General features: G+C 42.6%; 1 protein-coding gene across 4 annotated transcripts; it reads left to right on the top strand.

The window, feature by feature from the left end:
- The first annotated feature begins 3,763 nt into the window (after positions 1-3,763).
- On the top strand, positions 3,764-16,404 carry SGK1 (serum/glucocorticoid regulated kinase 1). Of its 4 annotated transcripts, none has more exons than XM_081941650.1 (12): positions 3,764-3,976; positions 9,465-9,540; positions 10,220-10,295; positions 10,590-10,694; positions 11,124-11,207; positions 11,555-11,686; positions 12,025-12,137; positions 12,403-12,526; positions 13,009-13,104; positions 13,544-13,699; positions 13,802-13,891; positions 15,076-16,404. In XM_081941650.1, exons 1-12 carry the CDS (start codon positions 3,943-3,945, stop codon positions 15,241-15,243), a joined length of 1,254 nt encoding a protein of 417 aa, XP_081797776.1. In that variant the 5' UTR covers positions 3,764-3,942; the 3' UTR covers positions 15,244-16,404. The 4 variants fall into 4 exon arrangements, with proteins under 4 accessions (XP_081797776.1, XP_081797778.1, XP_081797777.1 ...); XM_081941652.1 differs by lacking the exon at positions 3,764-3,976 and adding an exon at positions 6,727-6,881; XM_081941651.1 differs by lacking the exon at positions 3,764-3,976 and adding an exon at positions 6,741-6,893.
- The last annotated feature ends 706 nt before the right edge of the window (positions 16,405-17,110 follow it).

Genomic DNA, 17,110 nt, shown 5'->3' with positions numbered 1-17,110 from the left:
TTGCACTAGCTTGTTTGCTTGCAATGCTGATGCAATACCTTTGCAGTAGTAACAACTACTTTTGCATATATATATGTATATATTTTTTAAAAAGGTATCTCATTAATGCAGCAATCAGTACATCCAGTACACTGCAGCCTAAGCATTTATTTCCTAATTGAGGGAAAAGAAAAGAATTGGCCTCAGGTACAGTTAAAGGAACATTTAAACAATCAGAATCTAACAAATGTAGCATGGCGCGGGAGAAGTGGGGAGTACTTTGCAGGCAAGATAAGTTAGAAAAATACTAGCAGAGTTTCCTATATTACTTGGAATTTCCATTAAACTGTATTAGAGTAACACATAACAAAATGCTACCTAAGAGATGGTTGCAAATCACTTTAATGCAGGTCTGCTTCATTGCTGGTTCATGGTTCAGACCATGTATACCAGTGGTTCTCAACCTTCCCAATGCCGCGACCCTTTAATACAGTTCCTCATGTTGTGGTGACCCCCAACCATCAAATTGGTGTCTCAGTTCCCAAGACCATCGAAAATACGTGTTTTCCGATGGTCTTAGGTGACCCCTGTGAAAGGGTCGTTCGACCCCCAAAGGGGTCCCGACCCACAGGTTGAGAACTACTGATGTACACCATATTCTGGTAGCCTGGCACATAAGTCTCCAGTTTCAGTACTGTAGGGTGTTCTATACTGTTGTAACTTACTGCCTCTTAGTATCACCCACCCACCCTTCCATCACAATAATTTGTAAGAAACGTCCCTACATTTACATATAAGAATAGTACAGGATTGTGTGTTGGGCATTTCTTTTGTGCCAGGTAATATATTAACAATATGGAAGTAATAAAAATAAGTTGTTGCAAGTCAAAAACCACCCAGCTTCAATCTCAGCTCCATAATATTCACAAAAATCCCCCATGCCCCTTTCCCAACGCAATACCAGTAATACTGTGCATTTTAATTTTTTCACTTTAGCAGAGAGCCTTCAAGGCTGTGTGTGTGTGCGTATGTGTCCACCATCAACTAATTCTCCGTTTGAAACAGGACTTTAGGAGAGGAGGAAAGAATATTTCTATTTTAGTGATAGCAAGTAGGTGTAAGGCAAAGCTACACTGGTGTATACTTATGACAACAGTTACCAATATACTGATAGACCTCAACGTGCGTCCATAATTGGAACCAGAATTTCCGTTGTAAAGCAAGCCAGTTGTTTAGTGAGTCTCACATGATTTAATAATCTTTTTTGCTATGGTTGTTAATAGAATTCTTTATTGGCCAAGTGTGATTGGACACACAAGGAATTTGTCTTTGGTGAATATGCTCTCAGTGTACATAAAAAGACAAGATACATTCGTCAAGAATCGTAAGTTATAACACTTAATAATAGTCATAGGGTACAAATAACCTATCAGGAAACAACCAATATCAATATAAATCATAAGGATACAAGCAACAAAGTTACAGTCCTGCTTAATTGAATGACTACAGTTGTTAAGTGAATCATATAATTGTTAAGCGAACCTGGCTTCCCCCACTCCCCGACCTCATTAACTTGGGTTGTCAGAAGCCAGTTGAGAATGGTGATATGACCCCGAGATCAGGGGTGAAATTCAGCAGGTTCTGGAAAACCGATAGCAGAAACTTTGAATAGTCCACAGAACCAGCAAAGTGGGGAGGAAATGGGAATTTTGCAGTTTCCTTCCCCTGCCACGCCCACAGAACCGGTAGTAAAAACAATTGAATTTCACCACTGCCCGAGATGCAACCGTGCTAAATACATGCTGGTTGCAAACTGCCCAGATTTTGATCATGTGGCCCAGAGGTGATATTCAGCAGTTTCTGACTATTACTTAGCTGTAATGCATTTATTTCCAGTTTGAATATATGCAATATTTTCTCACAATTTCCACCTGAAGTCTGTAATAAGAAATAGACTCCATTGTTTGAATAATCCAAAATTGTTGTCCTTTCACTTTCCTTCCTTTGTTCAGTATTTTAGCTAATTTATATTCTGGAAAACCTGAAAGGTGTTTGGTGATTTTGGTTTAGCCTAATGTAACTATTGTCCAGTCTGGATTTTAGAATGTTTCTTATCAATAACTCAGCTAGTTTGGATTTTTTTGCTTTCTCTAGAAAGTGATACTCTAAGGGAGGGAGGAAGAAAAGGAAGGGGAAATTAGAGTTGAGCAGATTTGATTCCAAAAAAGTGCTTTAGATGCACAGAAGTGCAAACGTAGTACCTGTCTATAGGTATGTACAGACACTGCTTTTCCCAGAATGATACAATCGCCATTCATAGCCCTATGCACTGTATAAAGTATCTTTTGGAAATCAAGTCCAAAGTGCTGCAGAGCCTTAATAGAAAATACCCAATGTACGGAAAAGGATTTGTCCAAAGTAGAGAGTGCAATGCTAATCAAAGTGACAGATTTAGGAGATTTTACTTAATCACCAAGGCCTAAAATCCACACAGGGAATTCCTCGTGTCTTGTAGGGTGAGAGAGGGGTGGGTGGGGACGGAGATTTGCGGCTGGAAGTCACCCGCCTCAGCTTAGCAAGTTGTGTTGCAGACTTCATTCTCCACTTCAGAGCACCCTGCCAAACTAATCCCCCTTTTCCAAAGCCTAGCGTGCCCATCGCTTCCTAGAACAGTTGGCTGAGTTTCAGCGGATCTCCTCTCATCTATCGGCCCTAGTTCTTATTCAGAGTAAAGCGCGATTGTCACAAGGCGGCGTGTGATCCTCAAAGGGGGTCTCCATGAGGTCGCAAGGCTGGCCTGGACGGCCACGCAGGAATCCCCTCGCCCCGCCTTCGGAATGTGAACTCCAGCGCCCCCAGCGTCCCCTTTGAAGGTTGCAGCCGAAGTCTCGGGACTTCGCCGTCTGTCCTCCTTCCCTCTGCGAGGAGAGCGAGAGAAATAGAGGCGTTCAGCGGCCGCAAGCTGGGTTTCGGACTCCGGAGGCGGGAAAGCCCCCGCCGTGTGTCTCTCGCTTTCCTGTTCGGAAGTGCTTGGTGCCAGGACTGGAAAAGGGACGCCTGCTCCAGCCTCCACCCCTGGGCCGGCAGGAAAGCCCAGTCTCAACAACTTCTCTTTCCTTTGAAACGACACATGTTTGGGAGCCCAGATGTCTCCCGCCGCTGCTAAAAAGAGAAAGGGGAAGTGGCGTGGGAGGCTGGCTGGGTGGAGAGAGAGAAACGGGATGACACCGGCGGCAGCCGTCCTCTCGCGCAGTTTTGACGCAGAAACAGTATGTCTCACACACGCCGCCTACCCCGCAAACAACAGCAGGGGAACATCTGTCCCCGCTGTCTTTCGGCGGCGATCCTCAAAGGCATTGAGCCGGAGCCCTATACATCTTGTCTTGTCCATAGTTGCAAATACTCCAAATTAACCGATTTGGGAACCGTGCGATTATTAAACAATCATTGCTACAAAATCGTGCCCCGAAACTCTAGCCTAGCGATCCCAATCCACAAATCACATCCACTGAAATAGTCGCATGAAAAGCATGCTCAAAAAGCATTTAACACGCTTGTTTTTCAGTAATGTTTTCATTCAAGTCTTGCTGGGCTGCAGTTACAAATGCATCAATTATAGGCGACCTGCATTTCTAGTTGCACACCGGGTGTGCGCGTGGGCATGTTGTGTACATAAGAAGCAAGGGATGATTTCAGTAAATTTCAGGGTTATGTTGCAACAACGTGGCTAAGCTAACGTTGAACTTTAGTTCTCTGTGTGTAAATCAACTTTAATGCAAGGTTCATAAAGTGGGCAGCTAGTTTCTTTCCTTCATAGCCCGCCTCCTGTCAAGCTGATTGGGAGGCGCACAGTAGTCCAAAGGAGACGTACTGTTGAGAATTATAACAAACTAAAGGATTTATAAGTACAGACCGGCACTGCTGTTGTGGGATCTTGAGGAAAAGAAAGGGGAAGAGACAACCATGAGAGGGAAAGAAGAAAAGTCTTCACTAAAAGGTTGGTTAAGTATTGTTTTCCTAACAGTTCTTTTGTTTGATTATTGATCAAGAGGAATATAAGAGGGGAAAAAAAACTTTTTCAACAACTTCTTTGGAGGAACAGTGATTGAAACTTTGGAAGGGATACTAACAAATTAGAATTACTTTTATCAAATAAGCAAGCCAAACAAGGATTTGATTCTTTTTCTTCTTTTTTTGGGTGCTGTAGAAATGATGGAAAAACCCTCTTTGAAAGCAAACTGAAGGAGTGAGACTAAGGAAGTTGTAGTGTAACCGAATGTCTTCCGAGAATGGGGGGGGGGGGGGCGGGGCGCTACAGTTGTTTTGAACTCAGTTTGTAATGCCGATTGTAGTTTCCTCTCAGGGCTTTTAAAGAGAAACGACTCTAGAAAAGTAACACTGGGACCATGAATGGGTCTGTAAATTCAGTTAGAGAATTCTGTGTGTGAAACCTGTCACATATTGAGGCAGACTAGCTAGCACTCTGAATACAGCTGCAAGTAGCTTCTTCAGCTTTAGACAAGCCTCAAATAGAGATGTGGGATTGTACATCTTTTATGGCTTCCCCCCACCCCTATTGTGTCCACAAGCTGTAAGCATTGGCTTCCTCCACGGTTTTATGGGTGCTTTCCATTATCCTTTGCATAATGTTAAGGCAGATAGTTGATTGGAACTAATTGCCATGATCCTGGGCTTTTTTAATATATATATTAAACCGATTTAATATATCGGTGCCGCAACATCTAAATTGCTCCAAGAGAATGTACTCTGAGCTGGCACCCATTGAATGTCATTGAGACTTGGAATAGCTAATTCCATAGTTCCACAACCTTGAAAAGAATGTTGACAAACAGACCAAGAAAGGAAGGAACTCAAAATTAGAAATGAATGGCCTTGTTGTGCACCTTACAGAACTACAGATCCCAGCATTCCTAACTTCTGGTCTTTGCTGGTGATGCTGCCAGGAGTTGTAGCTCAGCATTACTTGGAGGGCCCAATGTTTCCTGCCTCCTATTTGGGAACTAATGGAGGACCGACAGTATATTTTCCCGGATTCTGTGCCTTGATGAAAATTCCTTGTGTGGCTGAAAAGGAAAAACTGAGACAGAGCATGCGCGTTGTCACCAATGGAATGTATGGTTTATAAGGGAACGTTGCAGTCGGCTACAGGGGGCGCTCTGCCTTTCTTCGCTAAAGCAACCACTGTTGGAAAACAGAAGCCATCTGGCAATCTTTTGACTCGGGGGACCGAACTTCCTATGAACTGGCTTTGTGCGCTGTGACTGCTGTGGAATTGTCGCTGAAATGCAGCCGATCTTGATGTCTTTTGAGCCTCGATTTTCCTCATTGTTCGGCTGCGCGGGCTTCTAGATACCGAATTAACCAAACAGCAAACCTTGCTGCGTTTGGTAAAGTTGCATTTGCCAAGCGAGAAAAAATTAGCAATAGGACGGGACGGTTCACCTCAGCCTCCAAGGCGCGCTCTTCCCTTTAAGCCGAGTTCTTCTGCGGCGTAACCTGCACTTCAAAGCATCCGCTCCGCTTCCCGGTTGCGAAAATATGTTTGCGGGCGGGCGCGCGCACGCAGATGTTACGTTGGAAGAGGGGAGGGGCAGAGTTTGTTTTTAAAAAAGTGGGGGGAGAGAAGGAAAGAAATCCAATTAGCGGTCTTTCCTCCCAAATCTCGTCTAGGAGCCTCAGAAAGAAGCACGCGAAAAGCACCCCTTCATTCCTTCTGAGAACTTGTATCATAACTGATCCCAAGCGTAGAAGTTGCAAGAACGATTAAAAATGCAAAGGGATGAAATTTGAAGCTAATTCGCTCTCCTCCAAATCAGGCGCCTCCAAAGTTCCCATATACCCACCCATCCTTATTGTGTGCTTGGAGACACCTCTCCCCTCCCGCCTCCAAATCGGTGGGGGTGATTACCACAGCGGCAGTACCTGGCGGCAGAGTTACAATCAACGAGAGAAAGTTCTGTTCTGTGGAGAAGACCGCTATCTCCTCCCCCCTTTATGTTATGCAATCGATTATATATTTAATGCAATCTTATCAATACGTGGCCAAGGCCTCTACCAGGAGGGGCATCCCTTCTGGTTCCATCAAAAGGTCTATAGGTCTCCCTTGAGAAAAAAAGTGTCTTGGGGGCTAGGGATTCCGTTGGCACCCTGGGGTGCTGCAGCCCCCCCCCCCATTATCTGTTTTGCAAGTCTGGGCCTCGCTTGCCACCTGAGCTTTGGATCACCGGCCACTGACTGGTGATATCTGGGCCTAATTCATTCATAAACAAATCTCCTGTATTGTAGCGGCCGTATAAATGCATAAATAGTCTTTTCAGAGGGACGCATTGTTCTTCTGGGATTACGGTGATGATGATAATAATAGGATAAAGCAATCAACTGTTTTCCCCTTTTCTTCCATGACTTTTGCAAATACTGTATGGAAATTTCCATTGCCTCCTTCGGCTTGGGAAGATCGTGCGGGTTCCCCCCCCCCCCATTTCCCCTCTCCGCTTATTATTTTATTTATTTATCTATCGACTTGTATTGGAACGTTTTGGCCCCAAATGTTCTCGGGAACAGCCCAAGGCAGCGGCGTGAACTCCAAGGTCTTGCTTCCAAGGGGCTCTTTGTTGAACTGAGAAAGCCGGGCAGGAAATAGCAGTTTCCCTGAGTCCCTCCCTACGGTTCCTTGACTGAAAAGGCCAATTCTGACCAACCTCCAGCTCTCACTGCTGCGGTCGCTTTCGCTGCGGGACAAAGTTTGAACCGCGCGAGCCGGGCTTCTCCGCTCCCCCTTTTCTTCGTAACGGAGGTGAAAGACTTAACGGGCATTAAAAGACCTGATACGGAAGAAGGGATTATTGAGGCTCAAAGAAGAAAAAAAAGTGCAGTTGTTTCTGGTGAGGATTTTGGTAAGAAATGGATGGATAGATGATCGTTAGGCTTTCTCTTTTCTTGGGGGCTACTTGACTGCCTTGCCTTCTGGAAAACAACGAGCTTTCCTCCGTCCCCCATTTCGACTTTGATGAGTTTGAGTGACAGCAAACTTAATCCCCCTGCCCGCCCCCGGATGCTTCCTTTGGTTAAGGATTCCTTTTAAAGCTGGTCGTTTGCGGCCTTGAGGTGGCACCAGCTATTGAAACCAATGGACAACCCCTCTTGTCTGCTGCTTTGCTTGGTACGCTTTTGGGTCATTAATAAATACCATCTGATAAGCCCAGGCTTTGCTTAGGCTCCAGCGGTTATTCTTTCACTGCCGGAATTTGCTCTGAAGTGGTGTTTTTTTAAAAAAGAGAAATGGGAGGGGGAGTCTGGTCTGGTTTGCAAAGAGGGGGAGTCTGGCTGCCAGTTTTAAATACCGGTCAATTACTGGAGAGGGAACGCTAAAAGACAGTTTGGAACTACAGGTTGCCAAAATGCTTTGCGGATTGTGATGTTTTGGAATAGAATGTCCACACCGACTGTGCTTACTGTATAATTCATACGGACTTTTAATGAGATGTATTCCTATATAAGTGTGTTGCACGGAGTAACTTGAATTAGGAAGCCAAACACTTAGGAAACGTTCAATGGGTATGCGAGCGCAGATAGGAAGAGAGGAATTATTCGCACTTTGAATGCGGTGTATTGGCACTTTGGAGTTTCATGTTTCGTATGTTCTATAACTAAACTGGCACTTAAAAGAGTTTACAGGATTAAGCAACGGGCAGGCTAGTTTCCCAACCAGGGCGCCCTCCGGGAACCTGCCTGCAACGCCTGGCTGGGAATTCTGACGTTGCAAGCCCACCACTTGCGGGGGGAAGGGAGCGCAGCAGATTGCAGAAGGCTAAAACAAAAACGCGCGGCGTAACGCTCTATTCCCCATGACTAGTAACGGAGAATATTGTTCGGGGGCCGAGCTGAGCAGATGCCGGGGGGGGGGAGGAGTAGCGAAAGCGAGCTGGCAGCGTCACGCTCCGTTTGCGAGTTTCCTCAGGGCCAAAAGTTGCGAACTACTCGGAATGTCGCAAGGACCCTTCTTATCTGTAGTACAAGCTGATCCTGCAATAAGGCCTCCCTAGGGGCATTTCTGACAGAAGAAAAATGCCACCGTGCTGCAAGTAGATAAGAGAGAGGTTTTCCTTGGGACTGTGGCCAAAGGAAGCGGGGGAGGGGGAGAGAAAAAAAAGACGGATGCACGGGAGAAACAAACGCAAAGACACACTCCTTTGGTCTAAAACATTCCTCGAGAGTTTTTAAGCGACACCACGCATCCGATTCAGGAATGGGGGGGGCACTATCGCTACAGAGAAGGCAGGGTGTGCCCCAGGCATTCATTTATTCCACTAGTAGTGAAAGTCTTAAAAGGAAAGCTACAAAATACTTAAGAGGGACCCGAACCCACCCACCCCACCTCGCACAGGGCTGTGCCCGTCTTAGAATCGCACTGCGTTTGGCACGGAGCAATCTCCCAGTGGCCAATTTCCCCAAGTCTAAACAGCGCCAGGCCCCCTTCCCCGCTGCGTTTACCCTCGAGGACGAACGCAGCCAAGGTCACCCTAGTCCTCAAAAGTGGAGGGGGGGGGGAAAGGAACCCTTTATTGCTTTCGCTCCCTCTCCCTCCCCCGCTCCCAGGACTAACAAAAATACCCTCTAACCTTGCTAGATTCCGACCCCCAACGTCGCACTGCTTTTTCCTACCCTCTTGAAAAAAAAACCTCCATCCCTTCGCCTCCCCTCCTGCAGGCCCGCCTGGCCCGACTCTTGGAAACGTCAAAGCGAAAGGAAGGAAGGGAAGGGCGGCCTGCGCGCTGCCTGCGGCTGGGCGCCAGGCTTTGCGTATCTTCTGGCGGCTCCCGGGCGCCCGGAACGGCGACTCAGACTCTTCCTCATTGTTCCCGCGGGCTCCTCCCCTTTTTCCTCTCCTCCTCCCACTCCTAGCGCCGGGCCCTCGTTTATATAAAGCCTCTAGCGAGAGCCGGAGACGGGAGTTTACTTCGCAGCCCCAGAACAGCTAAGCTCGCTAAGCATCCTTTTGAGCTTTCCACCCCCTGGGCTGGCGGGCTCGCTGGCTGCCTGACTCACCCGTTCGCTTAACTCGGTCGTAGATCGATCTGGGTTTTTTCCACCCTTCGGCTTGGATTATTGCTATCGTCTTTTTTTTTTTTTACTCGTTCTGCGATGACAGTCAAAACTGAAGCTTCTGGATCCTCCACCCTAACTTATTCAAAGATGAGGGGAATGGTGGCGATTTTGATCGGTGAGTAGTGGGGTCGAGCCAGAACGCCTCCTCAGCCGTTCACAAAAAGATTTTCTTTGAGATTATTTTCGAGTGCCGGATTTAAGAGCGCCTAAATACATACATTTACAAGGAGCGTCTAGTTTTGTTTTATTTTATTTAAATACATTTAGACAGCAACTAAATAAATATTTTTTAAAAAAAAAGACACGAGGGAAGTTGTCGATTGACCGGGATTCATTTTTCTGTGTTTTGTTATTTGCAGCTTTCATGAAACAGAGAAGAATGGGGCTGAACGACTTCATTCAAAAAATAGCCACCAACTCCTATGCATGCAAACAGTAAGTATGTTTTGCTTTTCTGCATGGTAGATACCACGGAAGTTAACGACTTAATTATAGCCTTGTGCCATGTTACCTAACTTCCCCAGGGAGGAGAGGAGTTGAAACAGGATCTGTTTGTAACTTGAACTTCTAGTCTAAGGGTAACTAGTTACACAGAGTCAGATTCCACTGAGTTCAGCATATTTAGGAAGTAGACTTAAGAATGTGATTGTGGGTGCTTTAATAATTTGTGGAGTTTCACTACAAAAGTATGGGTTATAGCGACTGCAATCCTCTACCTGCAAACAAACCTCATTGAACTCAGTGGGAGTTGTTTTTGAGAAGGGCCAGGGTATGTACTGGCTTTAGAAAATAGTATGTGGTTTTGTTGCCCCAATAGGGGTTATAACTGTCCAGAGAAATGGCATCTTGTCTGAGTTTTTTTTGATCTCTCTGCCATTTCTTTTCTCTCTGACTTATAATTACAGAAGAAACCTAAGTCTGTTTGCTCAGGTTTATGCTGTGTCTCTTTTTCCATCCTATCTTTGAAACCCAATAAGCTATTTCAATCCCTTTCCTAAACTTGCCAGTCTGAATTTTGCTCAACTAGAGTTAGCCTGCCACCTTGTGGTGAGATAATTTCCATGTTCCAGGCATGTTGTAATTGGACTAATTCCATTCTGTCTCATCCTTGCAGTCCTGAAGTACAATCAATTCTGAAGATTTCCCAGCCTCAAGAACCAGAACTTATGAATGCCAATCCTTCACCTCCAGTAAGTGGCCTGGGTTCGATGTTTATTTAACTTGGAAAGAGGTGTTTTAAAATAAAGATCCAGCATGCTTATTTAAAAGGGAAGATTTTTTAAAAAGTTACTTCTCTTGTCTCATTTAAAACAGGACATTTGGCAACATTTTTAAATAAGCATTTTATTTGTCTGAAGCCAAATGTGTGTGCTTTCTGAAGCCCCATCACAAAATAGCTTACAATTGTATTTGTTGATTTTAAAGTATGTATTTAACTATTTCAGTACAAAAATCTAAACACTTTTGATTTTTTTTAATTGCAGCCTAGCCCATCTCAGCAAATCAACCTTGGCCCATCATCTAACCCTCATGCTAAACCATCAGATTTCCATTTCCTGAAAGTTATTGGGAAAGGTAGCTTTGGAAAGGTAAGCTATGTCTTGTTTTTTTCTTATTGCCTTTTAAGGATAAATATTCATTGCTTTTATAGCCAGATGGATCCTCTGTTCTGAAGATTTGTTTTAAAATGCTCTCCCATGGCTTTGAGAAAGTCAGTTTCATCCAAGACATTTGTCTTAGTATGAAGTTGAGAAAATAAATTGAATAAGTGCAGTTAAATTGCTATTCTTGAGAAAGAACAATTTATCTTAAAGCCTGAGAGAATTTGGATTATATTCAAGAGGGTTTCATGGCTTCATTGCCTAACTCTGTCTCTAAAGTATTGCCCTTCAAATACAAAACTTTAAGCCTATAATTATACTGAATTGTATTTTTGCAACTATCAAAAAGGAAATTGTAGTTTTAACTTGGGTTTTTGGAATCACCCTTAAACTTACAAGAACTTTGGTTTCTTTCAGGTTCTTCTTGCAAGGCACAAGGCTGAAGAACAATTCTATGCAGTAAAAGTACTCCAGAAAAAGGCAATCCTGAAAAAGAAGGAGGTAAATATTGCCTTAATCTTGTTCCAGAGAAATTCCAAGCAAGAAAATAATTCTGCCTTAGGGCACTTCATAAATTACAATAGAATGAGCAAGCTTTCTACTCCTAAAGCAAAATGATAAACAAAAAGTAGACAGGAAGCAGAAAAGACATCGAAGCTTACAGAATGTCCACTTTTAAGGCCATCAGTTTGAAGTGATGTGGAAAATTAATCCAAAGATGCTTAGTTGCTGTTTTATGCCCTCTTTGAGTTGGTATAAATTTAGGATTTTTCTTGTGGCTTGCTTTATAACAGTTCAGTTGTTGTCCTGGCGAATACTAACAACTGATTCCATACCTTATTTTCCAGGAGAAACATATTATGTCTGAACGCAATGTCCTTCTTAAGAATGTGAAGCATCCTTTCCTGGTGGGACTTCACTTTTCCTTCCAAACGGCTGACAAGTTGTATTTTGTCCTAGACTACATCAACGGTGGAGAGGTGAGAAAAACGAAACACCTGGGCTCTCCAAAGGGAAGGGGGATTGAATGGAGTTGGGTTCTTGCTGGAAAGTGGAAGTCAATCCACAGTAACATACACTTAAGTGCCCTTGTTTGTTATTAAAAAAAAAAGGGGGGGGGGGACTCTATAGAGGTAGAAGTGCTAGATTCAGTCTTGTGCTTGCCAGCCTCTAATAGCAGGAAATAGCCAGAGGATTACTAGGCTATTTCCGACAATTATCCTCTCTAATTTAGTGTGCTGTGCTGAATTACATTTATTGTTAAAAGGTTTGGGGATCACTAATAGATTTCTCTCCCCCCCCCTTTCTTATCTTGCAGTTGTTCTACCATCTCCAGAGGGAGCGTTGCTTCCTGGAGCCAAGAGCTCGTTTTTATGCTGCTGAAATAGCTAGTGCACTGGGTTACCTGCATTCTTTGAACATTGTATACCGGTAAGCACCCTACTTAATGTATGCATATAAGCTGTTTTGCCAAAATGCTAGCTATGGGCTTTGGTAATTTTACACTCCTAAATAATTAGGGGTTAGCGGTTGCTGTTTCTTGATATGGACTGGATGTGGGTAAAAATGACTAGAAAACTATACGTGATACTGGCTTATTTGGGGAAAAGCTTGCAAATCGGACAAATGTGAATCGCAAGCGTTTCAGACAGGTAAGATTTTGAAGCTGACCCCTCTTTCATATTCTTTGCCACAGGGACTTGAAGCCAGAGAACATTTTGCTCGATTCTCAGGGCCACATTGTCTTGACTGACTTTGGACTCTGCAAAGAGAACATTGAACACAACGGCACAACTTCCACATTTTGTGGCACTCCTGAAGTAAGTCTTGAGTTCTGCTTTCTCCCATGACCGGTGTTGTTGTAAATGTGCAACTGCATGACCAGGGCAGGAGTTTCCCTGATGAGACAATAGGACATTATGTGCCAACCTTGTGAAAGTGGGTGGTGTTTGATGGAGGTGCCACTAGAGGGTTTAAAAAAAACCCAGAAAATTATGTTGGGAGTTCCTGTAGAAAACAGCTCAAGGTGCAGAAACTGGTTTGACTGTCCAGATTGACCTGGCCCCTAGTAAGCCCAAAGCATTTTGCTGTTCCGATAAGGAACCTGTGGTCCTCTATCCAATCCATCTTAGTTGACAAGATAGTGGTCAAGAGAATTTGAGTCATCTGTAGGGCTGCAGGTTCCCCATGTCTACCTTGAGCAAAATGCTTAAAGAAGGATAGAGGTTTGTCTTAGATTTTCCATTAGCCTTCTGGTCTTTTTCTAATCAAATGTTCCCATTCTTTCATTTGTGTCCAATAGTACCTTGCCCCTGAAGTCCTTCACAAGCAACCTTATGACCGGACTGTGGACTGGTGGTGCCTTGGAGCAGTTTTGTACGAGATGCTTTATGGATTGGTAAGAACAGAAACAACATATTTAATCTGCTTGCTGGTAATGCTTGCCACTCCAGTATTTGTAACATAAGTTGGACTGAGAGAGACTATATCAAAATCATCCAGCCACCTTTCATACCTAAAATCAGTCTAGAAGCTCATTTTCCTGGTTTCTAGCCTTGTGCAGTAACCATTAGACCAATCTGACAATTTAATGGATATTGCATTAAGCAACTCTTGCATCAAAGCTCAGAGACCGTATGGTGGGGTGGTGAAAATATTTGAGTAGGATTGCAGTCTAGTTTACATCACAAGTGGTTATGGACAAAATTGGAGAAAGGAGTTGCATGCATGATACCTTGAACTCCTAGAGGAAAAACAAGATGCAAAACTTTGCAAATCAATAAATAATAACAGTAAGGTTAGGCAATGGATAGTAAATATCCCTTCTCTTTTTGCAGCCCCCTTTCTACAGCAGAAACACAGCAGAAATGTATGACAACATCTTGAACAAACCTCTACAACTGAAGCCAAATATCACCAACTCTGCTAGACACCTTTTGGAAGGACTTTTGCAGAAGGACAGAACTAAGAGGCTAGGAGCAAAGGAAGACTTTGTAAGTATAACTTTTGAAAAGAGGTGAAAGGCATTTGAGAATTTGTCTAGACGGTTTCAGTTCTTTGCATTTAAACTAATGTAATTTCCATTATTTCAACAGATGGAGATTAAGAATCACATTTTCTTCTCTCCAATTAACTGGGATGATCTTATAAATAAGAAGATTACACCACCTTTTAACCCAAATGTGGTAAGAGCTCTTCTAATTGCATAATGACCAGGGAAGATTTATTTTATTGGGGGTGCCGGAAGTGTTATGTGTCCATAAATCAAGAGTGAGTGTCGGAGTTCACACTAGGATTCCACAAGAAAGTCTCAGTTCTCCAGACACTTAATACCCATCACTGAAAAAAACCCCTGCATTTGACTTAACAGATTTAAACATGTCACTGCTAGATTAGAAGCTTTATAGCCTACAAAATACAGTTATAATACATCTATTGATTTTCCCAATGCAAGGCAAAAAAATTATTGAGCCTTTTTATACACACACAAACATACACCAGAGTATTTTTTCCCCATCACTCTGAGTGAACTTAATACTTTAAAACGTTTGCTTTTTAAACCCCAGAACACAGTAGTGGCTTTAAACGGATGTTTCAGTTGTCAAATGATTTTCAGAGGTCTGCTGGACACTGGTGATAAGTCTCATTATCATACATATAGTCACATGAAAGCAAATTCACTGGCTTCAGTGGGCCTAAATTCCATAGTAATTTAGTTTTGAATTTGCCCTGCTGTTAAAAGTAAATGTTCTTTGATTCTGAGGCTATCCTGGACAAGCTAGGCAGGTTGCATCTAGATAGGTTGCAGGAAAAATTACTTGTAAGTTTTGCCTAAGTGTTTCTTGGACTTGTTCAAGAGTAAGAGGAGGCTGCAGAGAAATGGCAAACTATCCTGTTCTGGTATCTACAGCAAAACTTGTGGCTCCAACCTTTTGTCTGCCTAGGCTACTGAATGAGCATGCCTTTTGGATGTTAGTTTTGAGAGCCACCAGGACTAACTAATATTGGCATATTGCCCCTCCCCTCCCCCATGAAGAATGCTTAAAATGCCTAAAACCTTGGTAGCCTTCAGATAACCTGGAACTACAACTTCCAGAATTTTTTGGCTACATTAGCTGGGAATTCTGGCAGCTGCAGTTTCAGCACCTTTACTGCTCCCGAATGCAGAAAGTTGGCTTGGACCTTATACGACCTCAGAAGTGGTGAACAGTGAGAAGAAACCTGAGGATTGGTTTCCAATTACTCTTAGGAAAATGTGGCTTCATCAGATCTTTTGAGTGTTCACTTTTGAATTGGAAGACAGTGTAGTATTAAGTGTCCTTGCATCCTACCATTTAACAACCAAATACCTCCCTTTTTTTTCTTGCAGAGTGGGCCCAATGATCTGCGACACTTTGACCCCGAGTTTACAGAGGAACCTGTCCCGAACTCCATTGGCCAGTCTTCAGACAGCATCCTCATCACTGCCAGCGTCAAAGAGGCTGCTGAAGCATTTCTGGGCTTTTCCTATGCTCCCCCCATGGATTCTTTCCTTTGAATTTTGTGATTTCTTCCTTTTTTAAAATAATAATAATAATAATTGTTCTTCTTTTGGCATTCTGATCAAGCTGCCAGTTGCCTGGTCATCTTGAAAGATAAAAAAAGTTTTGCACATCTTCCCACTGTGTGGCAGCTTTGCAGCCTTAATTTCAATTGTTATCGTTTGCTGAAAGCTTTTTTTTTTTTTTTTGGAGGGTGTGTGTGTGTTGTTCTTGTCCAACTGGAAGAGCACATTTAACTCCTTTCGAGTGAACTCATGACATTTCACTACTAGTTCTTCCCACTCACCCAAGTGGTGCTACATCACATTTGCAAGTACTAAAAGGAGAAGGGAAAAAATGCAGCTGCTGCCAGAGATTGCTGTAGAGTGTAAGCCTCGGAACAAGACTTGATGTGTCCTTGATTGGTGAGCATAGCGCCCCCAACTTGGAGATCTTTCTGGATGTGAAGAGAACTTTATGAAGACGTGCCTTTTTTCCCCCTCCGGACATTGAGATCTTTTGTGAACTCTGAAGTTTTTATCACAAGAGTGCTTTTGGATTCATGTGTGAGAGAGTGTAACGTGGACAAATGGCAGGAGTGTGATTTGTATATTCCCACAGAGGGACTTAGCTCAGAGGTGTCTGTGTGACACTTGGAGGACAGTGTGGGGCATTGTTTGTTCCTTCCATATTTGGAAGACAATAAATTAATAAATGTAAATAGTGATTTTTTAAAAGAAAAATATGTAAAAAAATATATAGTTCAAATGGGCTTCAACTACTTGTATCCCAAATGCTTGAAGAAAGCATTGCTGCTATGGAAATATATATATACAGATATATATGTATATAAATATTTCTATTTTTAGAAATGGTTTCTATGGACCAAAATGCCCCAGCTGTTGTCTGCTAATCTGTTGGTTTAGTTCATTTTTTTTGTTCATAATCTGTAAATTTGGGCATTATTTATGGGTATTGTTTGTTTGCTTGCATTCCTTGTTGTATGTATTTGTAAAAAGATGTGTACAGTTGATTGCAATGCTAAATGAATATTTAAAAGAAAAAAAAACTTTAAAGGCTCATAATGTATACCACCGTTGTAATGTACTTAACATGGTTATAATATGTACCATTTTTGTGACCAAACCCATTGGTTTGCAGTAAAATCTTGGACAATATTTCTATTAATGGTTTCAGTGTCTTTATAAATTCAGGTTATTTTTCCATCTTTATTCAGAATGTCCTTTAGAATCAAAAACCGCCCAATATTTATTCAGAATATTGTTTGCAGTATTAAGCAACAATACTAAAGATATACACAAGCGATTTTGGGGTAGGAAAAAAAATGCACATTCTAAAGATGTTTTTGATTTACAATTTCCAGTGGCTTAACAGGATCTACCACTAGAACATCAGAAAAATTATAGTAACAGGGTATTATTATGTGGCAACTATGGACGAATCATAGAACTGAAAGTTATCTCTGCCATTACTTCTCCCTTCCTGACAGACATAATGATGTTTAACCTCCAAATGTCCTATCTCAATGCAATACAAAATAGAAAAGTTGGAAGAGGTGATTGATCTGGTCAATTACCTCTCATTTCATTATATAAAATCTTCCTCCTCAATTGTGTCCTGGTTGTGAATGCTTCTTGTTAAATGAAAGAAATGCAATATTATAAAGCAACATTTTTGGCATACCTGACTATATCTTCAACAATGACAAGAATATTCTTTTTAACAATTTTAACCAAGAAATCTCTTAGTTAGGCACTTCTTCAATGTTTAATTGAAATGTGGACCCAGTGCTTTAATATGCAGAGCAATAAAATAAGTCTAGCTAGCCTCTCCATAACCACCTTTAGCATATTTTCTCCAGGC

Source organism: Natrix helvetica (genome assembly GCF_964273705.1).
Source record: "Natrix helvetica genome assembly, chromosome: 2".
NCBI lineage: Eukaryota > Metazoa > Chordata > Lepidosauria > Squamata > Natricidae > Natrix > Natrix helvetica.
This window is presented reverse-complemented; position numbering and strand designations above follow the sequence as displayed.

What these genes read in the sequence shown, in the direction of transcription:
- SGK1 (XM_081941649.1), top strand. Translation starts at nt 9,142, where the DNA reads ATGACAGTCAAAACTGAAGCTTCTGGATCCTCCACCCTAACTTATTCA. An exon ending in TCTTTGAACATTGTATACCG is followed by an intron (nt 12,138 to 12,402) that starts GTAAGCACCCTA and finishes TCTTTGCCACAG; the next exon opens with GGACTTGAAGCCAGAGAACA. An exon ending in TAGGAGCAAAGGAAGACTTT is followed by an intron (nt 13,700 to 13,801) that starts GTAAGTATAACT and finishes TTATTTCAACAG; the next exon opens with ATGGAGATTAAGAATCACAT.